Source organism: Sebastes umbrosus, chromosome 16, assembly GCF_015220745.1.
Source record: "Sebastes umbrosus isolate fSebUmb1 chromosome 16, fSebUmb1.pri, whole genome shotgun sequence".
In the NCBI taxonomy this organism is placed as follows: domain Eukaryota; kingdom Metazoa; phylum Chordata; class Actinopteri; order Perciformes; family Sebastidae; genus Sebastes; species Sebastes umbrosus.
The window spans coordinates 19886810-19895357 of NC_051284.1; the positions used below are offsets into that span (position 1 = coordinate 19886810).

At 34.1% G+C, this 8548-nt stretch overlaps 1 protein-coding gene across 1 annotated transcript; it reads left to right on the top strand.

The window, feature by feature from the left end:
• The first annotated feature begins 4044 nt into the window (after nt 1-4044).
• Nucleotides 4045-6607, top strand: nkl.4 (NK-lysin tandem duplicate 4). The gene is made up of 5 exons (XM_037746697.1): nt 4045-4173; nt 4258-4343; nt 5550-5627; nt 5723-5877; nt 6296-6607. Exons 1-5 carry the CDS (start codon nt 4125-4127, stop codon nt 6375-6377), a joined length of 450 nt encoding a protein of 149 aa, XP_037602625.1. The 5' UTR covers nt 4045-4124; the 3' UTR covers nt 6378-6607.
• Nucleotides 6608-8548: the final 1941 nt, after the last annotated feature.

The following is an 8548-nucleotide window of genomic DNA, read 5'->3' on the forward strand; positions in this document are numbered from 1 at the left end:
CATATTATGATGTGATTTAGTTGCCAGTGAAAACAACTGGATTGTGACTCAATTATTCAGAGTGCGTAAAGAACCAAATCCATTTTCACAGCAACAAAGACCAAAGTCGAGGGAAAGGCAAGTAAAACAGTTTGCTGTAAAGCACAGAAATGTTTTTTATAAACAATTCCTTTGTCTCAGTTTTCACATCAGTCCCAAACTCTTCACAGTGTCAATCATTTGGGTGTTTTATGCGTAAACACAGCCGTTTTTAACTTTATATTTTTCCACTTTGTATTTAGATTTTTGCCCACATGTTCTCTGTTATATGCAGGGCCTAAAGAACTGTTTCCAGGACACTTTATCGTCTCTCCATCTCACAGTTCAGTAAGCCTCACTGATTTACCCCCACTTGATCTGCCGGACCATCTGACCAGACAATCTGCACCCTGCAGTCCTCCATCAGAGAGTCTGGTTCAGACTTCAGAGGCTTCAGCAGCTCCATTAAGCAACTGCTCACATGTTGAAATTGTCTCTGGAGGCGCAGCCTAACTATAGAAGTTGAGACAATTACAGTCACTTTGCTATTTCAGTGACTGCCCATTTTCCTGTTCTGTGTCTGTGTAATGACACACACACCAGGCCTTCACTGCAGGATGCCTGGCCGGTCTCAAATACTTGACTCTAGCACCACCTGTCGGTTTACTAGAGTCACAATAACATGCAGTTACTGAAGCTGATACAGTTAATGGTCCAGAGCAACAGCAATTCAGCAATCTGAATTAGTGACATTGGAAACTACACTTTTCTAACACATTTTGACACTTTTACATTTTCACTACATGAGTTGAAGTTGTGGGCAATTCAAAGTTGTAGTGTGTGCAAACTCGTTTTACTGGATGCATAGCTGTTTAGTTACAGACAAGAGAATATATTCAGTAATTTTTTATTTTTCTTATAAAACTATACAGTAGATAAAAACAGAGGTACTCATTCACAAGTCACACTTTTTTCGACCTACTGCACTATGACCTTTTTCAACAAACTATACTATAACTTTTTTTTCCCTTTTTTCCAAATACTATACTATGACTTTTTTTATGACATTTTTTAACATACTATACTTTGACTGTTTTCATGACATTTTTTAACATACTATACTTTGACTTTTTTCATGACATTTTTCAACATACTATACCATGACTTTTTTCATGACATTTTTTAACATACTATACTTTGACTTTTTTCATGACATTTTTTAACATACTATACTTTGACTTTTTTCATGACATTTTTTAACATACTATACTTTGACTTTTTTCATGACATTTTTTAACATACTATACTTTGACTTTTTTCATGAAATTTTTTAACATACTATACTTTGACTTTTTTCATGACATTTTTTAACATACTATACTTTGACTTTTTTCATGACATTTTTTAACATACTATACTTTGACTTTTTTCATGACATTTTTTAACATACTATACTTTGACTTTTTTCATGACATTTTTTAACATACTATACTTTGACTTTTTTTCATGAAATGTTTCAACATACTATACTATGATTTTTTCATGAAATTTTTTAACATACTATACTTTGACTTTTTTCATGACATTTTTTAACATACTAAACTATGACTTTTTTTCATGAAATTATTTGACATACTATACTATGATTTTTTTCATGAAATTTTTTAACATACTATACTTTGACATTTTTTTCATGAAATTTGTAGACATACTATACTATGATTTTTTTTCATGAAATTTTTCGACATGCTATACTATGATTTTTTCATGAAATTTTTTAACATACTATACTTTGACTTTTTTCATGACATTTTTTAACATACTATACTTTGACTTTTTTCATGACATTTTTTAACATACTATACTTTGACTTTTTTCATGACATTTTTTAACATACTATACTTTGACTTTTTTCATGACATTTTTTAACATACTATACTTTGACTTTTTTTCATGAAATGTTTCAACATACTATACTATGATTTTTTCATGAAATTTTTTAACATACTATACTTTGACTTTTTTCATGACATTTTTTAACATACTAAACTATGACTTTTTTTCATGAAATTATTTGACATACTATACTATGATTTTTTTCATGAAATTTTTTAACATACTATACTTTGACATTTTTTTCATGAAATTTGTAGACATACTATACTATGATTTTTTTTCATGAAATTTTTCGACATGCTATACTATGATTTTTTCATGAAATTTTTTAACATACTATACTTTGACTTTTTTTCATGAAATTTTTCAACATACTATACTATGATTTTTTCATGACATTTTTTAACATATTATACTGTGATTTTTTTTATAACATTTTTTGACATACTAAAGTATGACTTTTTTTCATGAAATTTTTCTACAAACTATTGCTATGCCCCCGGTCTAGGGGAATCTAGATATAACACGACGTGCGACTCCCACTCTTCCCACTCTCAAGAAAGGCCATCTCCACAGGGTTTGAAAACACACAAGCAGCAGTTTATTTTCAGTTGCAGAGTTGAGCCATGCCCAAAACAACAAACAAAATATCACTTATTTAAATCTAACCTTCCCTAAACCATTATTGTATTAAATAAAATACAAGTCTCTAACCTAAGCTCATACCATCAAAACAAGAGAAATACAGCCACTTGGCAAACAAAAGAAAAGAGCTTCTCACTCCTACCAAAACTGCTTTAAAGTGCTCTATATTTACAGTGACAAAAAAACTGAAATATTCACAAATTAGTCAAAACATAGTCCCAAAATTCAACCCTAACAAATGATCAAATGTTGTGTTAACAAACAATTTACACTACCAATTAACCACTCTCAAAAGAAACACATTAAGTCATAATTCATACTTATCACAGTTCACAAATATGCTGGCAGCTGGAGTTTAAAAAGGCTGATATCATCCAGTGGACCAATCAGCATGCAGCAATCTCCTTGACTGGACCAATCACCAAGCAGCACCTCATCACTCAAGTCTCACACTCTCACACACGCACGCACGCACACACACACACACACACACACACACACGCACACACACACACACACACACACACACACACACACACACAGGCACAACAACACAAAATGTTTGGCCGTTATTTCCATTTCTTCCTCTCACCCTTTTTCCGCAAACTTACCCTTTCTTAATTATATTTGACACAGTGCATATTTATGTGTTTCGTATTTTCAACTAGGCTATATTATAATGCATACATACTTGTGTATTTACTATGCCCATTAGAAATAATGTCTTATTTAAACCTGTGTTATCAAATCTTAATCTGGATAGAACATCACTCTTGTAAATCTTCCTTTAACACTGTTTTTTGTACTTTATAGTATGTTCTACCTTTACTGTCCTCATCCCATTTTTTCTGATAATGTTCAGATATTTTCCTTTTGATTGTTGCTTTACCCTCCCCTTTACCTAATGTAATGTCCATTATATGCCTCATATTTAATGCTCTTTTCGCTATCCTGTCTGCAGCAGAGTCGATACACAGCACCACCATATCTGGTCTCACTTCTGAAGACCGATATTCGCTGCCATCATCTCAGGATGTAAACTCCTGTTCCTACATGATCATATGGTCTTTTGACTAGTGTGTGAATATTGTGCGTGCAGTCCCTTGGCAGGTCACAACGTGAATAGATAAAGAATGAAACATAAAATACTTAAATCTCTATTTGAGGACAACACACATGAACATGAACATGAACATGAATATGAACAACATTGATTTTTGGTTCAATTCGAAAACAAAGACTTTGATCTACACACAAATGACCCAGATGATTAGATTGTATTAGTTTTTTATGTTGTCTTTGTGGCGACACGGTGGCTCCAGCACACCATTTCCCTTCACTTCAAAGAGTGGGTGCACTGACTGGAAAAAAGATTAAAGTCTAGATGAGTGTGTGTTCATTTACGGGGTGGTCTCGACAAAACCACCTGAAAGTTTCAGTCGCTACTTGTGGTTTGAATTTCCATCCGTGTAGGTTTGCAGAAGTGTTGTCGTGCAGCCCCTAAACTCTGTGTATAAAAGGTATAATATCAGACACACACCACAAAGCATTGCTCACTGCCAGCAATGGAAACATCTTCAGTCCTCCTTGTGTGCATCCTGGTGACATGTTCAGGTGTGTTGATGTGTTTTTTGATGTATAACATTGTCTTTATCATGTTAACTGTTCTTCAACAGTTTTGTCTTTGTCTCTTCACAGTCTGGACAGTCTACGGGAGAAGCTTCGAGATCAGCATTGATGATCAGGAGCAGGTGGAAGTGGACATCTCTGTGAATGCCGGCAAGGTAACGTCACTGTTTTAAACACTCCGATAGTCCAGCATTCATCTTCAAATATCAGATGGCAAATTGTTAGCTGATCAACAAAGCGTCACTTCCCAGTTCGCTGTGTCTCTGTAGACTATGTGACCTTAAACTTGACGTTGGGCCTTTAACCCTGACTTTATTTCTTATCCCAGTCTAAACCCAACCTGAATAAACTCAGGTTTATGATCAGTGATGGCGGAAATGCTCAGATCTTCCGCTTAACTAAAAGAACCAGTGCAACATGCAAAAATAAAGAAACAGATGCAGTTCTGCAGAAAATGGTCCCTGTGACTCACATATTATTACAGATTTCATTATTAGATTATTAATACTAATGCATCGTTGTGAAAGTTGATTTCTACTGTTACAGCTCGATTTATTACTTTATTTAAACTAATAGTGGTAGAAAATCTGAGGGGTGGTTAAATGGTTAAAAGGTTGGAAAGAACACAAGTGTGTATTCTTTTTTAAAATTTTTCTCTAATATTAGCAATTGTTCAGGGATTATATATTTTTATTAAGATAAGGGCAACATTTTACTTTAACCCTCTATTTAGCATTTATAAGCAATTTAGAGACATTTATAACATACTATAATGTAGTTGTAAGCAGATATATAAGGACATTTTAAAGTGTTTATTAATGTAAGTCAACAATTTCAAGAAGACATATTGTATATGTTTACAACTATTGTCAAGTTATAGTGACAAATACATTAATAAACACTTAAAAAATTCCCAATATGTGTCTCGAGTCCGGACTTGAGTCCACTTTTTTGAAGTCTTGCACTTGTCTTGGACTCGTGCCTTGTAGGACTCGGACTTGTCTTGTCTCGGCTACTGAGAACTGGTCAAGTTGTGCCTGGCTGCTGATTTGGGATCAGTTGTACAAAAAGGCAAAAAAAAGCAAACTCTAGTTCTATCACTATATGTAGCCTATTGGCATTGGGAAGACATTATTGCCTATTATGGTCTTGAACAGGACTCGATTTGCTCAGGACTCAGTCTTGACTTGGTCTCGACTCCCTTAGGACTTGGTCTTGGACTTGACTTGCTTAAGTTGGACTTGACTGCAGCCCTGTTCCTAATAAAAGCATTTATTAGTTGTTTATTTACTGCTTATTCAACCTATTTCCATCACATAAAGTATTATTTTTAGGACTCATCCTTTTACTCCTTTTACTAGCTTCCAGGTGTGTGCTGGGCGTGCAAGTGGGCTTTAAACAAAGTGAAGAAAGCTGTCGGAAATAATGCCACTGTTGAGGTAAAAAATGAAATGTCATCACACAGTGAGCAGGATGATCTAGTTGGTGTTTTGTGTTATTATGAGCAAATAATGATAATTGTGTACTCTTACAGAAACTGAAATCAAAGTTGATGTCCGTCTGCGACCAAATTGGCCTCTTAAAATCTCTGTGCCGCAAGTTTGTGAAGGCACACCTCTCAGAATTAATCGAGGAGCTCACCACCACTGACGATGTGAAGACGATCTGTGTCAATACTGGAGCCTGCAAGTGAGTTACAGCCCGCCTTTTTATAGTTCAACTTAGTTCAACAAAGTATTTTTTATTCTTTGCATTCCACTCAAGTATTTCCAAGTTATGCTACTTTATACTTCTACTCCACCACATTTCAGAGATAAATATTGTACTTTTTTACCTCACTATATTTGTTTGATCAGTTTATTACACATGATGCATTGATATAGATTAAACTACCCAACATTGTATGAAGTAGTTTCGATTATCTTTATAATTATTATTATTATAACATTGATAGGGGTCTTTTACTTTACTTGTAATGAGTATTTTCACAGTATGGTGTTGCTAAGTTTACTTAAGTAAATGATTTTAATACATCTTCCACCACTGATTCTCCATTACATTTTAATTATTTTGATCCGTCTCTGTTTTTCTGATGTGCTCTCTTTAGGCCAAAGGACATGTCGGACTTGGACCTGGTCTTTTATCCAAGCGAGGAGGAGCCATTTGTTGAAATTAAAAAATTTCTCTGAGGTTGTAATTATGGGCAATAATTAAGATGCACTTAATTTGCAAGAAAAATATACAGTAAACCACATGTGATTGACATAAAAAGGTATATAATCAAGAATCTCTTTTAACCACTGCATTTACTTTGTGCTGTGCTTTCTCTTGTACCTTTTTTTTTCTTCTTTGCAATGCCTCTAATGTCACTTCATATTTCTGTATCTGTGCACAGATATCAATAAATGTTTGCATTTCAGATTTTATGAATATTCTTTGTCAGACGAGACACACAGTGTCAATTTAGAAATTGCATCTGCACCGTTAAACCCTGTAAAAAATCGTATAACTTAAATTTTGGTGATTAAAGTGTAACTTCACCCCCCCTCACCCTAACTCCACCCACAGCATCATTTTGAAAAATGAAAAAAAGTTTGAAGGGGCTGAGACGGAGACGTGGACGTGTGAGGCAGGAGTTGCTGATTAAAGGGTGTTAACAATCTTTTTTTTTAATATAAATTTGGTAAGAAATGTCAATATTAACACCAGTATTGATGTGTATCATCACAATTCAGCAGAGTAAGTCACACATGTGCAAGTCACGAGCAAGTCTCAAGTCTTAACCTTCAAGTCTCAAGCAAGTCTCAAGTCACTGTGGTGAGAATCAAGCAAGTGAAGTCGAGTCCCTGCTGTTAAGTCAAGCAAGTCACAAGTCAAGTCATACGAAATTTTGATGATCTATCCCAGTTTCCACATTTAAAATCAGTTAAAAGACAGTGGTCATGAAAAGATGATTATAGGCATACTTCACAGAGCTCATGATGAGTCTAATTAAAATGCTCACCATGGCAAATAAAAAAAAAGTTGCCAGTGAAGTGTCCCTTGAAAATATTGAGTTACGGATAAATTAATATAGTTAAAAAAATCTGTATTCTTCATTCCTTATCTCTTCCTTTTATTTCAATCCAGAGGCTGCTTTAATAATAATAATAATAATAATAATAATAATAATAATAATAAATAATGTTATGGGAATATCACATTGAAATGAAACATTTACAAACCTCCTCTGATTATTAATTCTCCTGTGTAGGCCTCTGCTCCATCCTAGTATGATGCCAGGTTTGCGCGCATTGCACTAGAAATCACCCAATGTTTCAAAAACAAAACGTAACTTCTCAATATCTAGAAAAATTAAAATATTTAATTAAAAAAAAGGCAAGTTCTTTCGAGTCATCTGTCTCAAGTCTAAGTTAAGTCTCAAATCATGAATACCAATTCAAAGTCAAGTCGAGTCTTTCATCAATGTTAGTCAAGCAAATCTCAATCAAGTCATGTGACTCGAGTCCCCCACCTCTGCAATACAGTTCTTAAATTAAAAGATTACATGCACCTCTATGGTTTGAGAAAAATATTTTCTTACAAACATAAAAAAACAAGATTTTGTAATCCATTTACAAAAAAAGCTAAAAGAAAAGTACTTAGTTCGTGAAAACAAAATGTTTTAAAAGTTCATTTGACGTTCAAAATGACCAAAACAATATTAATAGTGTGACTACAAAGCTGACACAACAAAGGCTCTTGCTGAGTAAAATCACATATGTGAAATTCTATCGTCTATTCTTCTCAGAAAACTTTAACTTCCATACTAAAAAAAAAAAAAAAAAAAGCAACCACTGCTCACACCTTTCTCTGACAGGATGCTGTTGGGGTTATCACCCCTCACCAACACAATGACTAGATAAAACACATACATGTGAGAATGGTCCACATGAATATTTCTCACCAAAGCTTTGAAGTGCAAAAAAGGTATTTGGGACAGCCCTAGTGATAAACTCAGAGGACAGGTCTGGTGATAGTGTATATTTGTAGCCACGCTAGCAGCATGAGGAATGGTTGGTTGATTGTCCATCCAGACTGAAATATCTCAACAACTATTTGATAAATTGCCATTGAACTGGGCAACATGAATGTACAGACATTCATGTTGCCCAGAGGATGAATCTTACTGACTTTGGTGATCAGGTCAAAATTTAATTTTTGTCCCATACTTTGGTTATTTTGTGCACAAAGGTACAGCTGTTTTTTTTATGTACAGTCTGTGTACGATATTGATTCAATTTTAAAAGGTTTTGTTGTTTTTTATGAACCAGGAAGAATCCCTTCATAGAGATGAAAAATGTGCCACTGAAAGACAAAA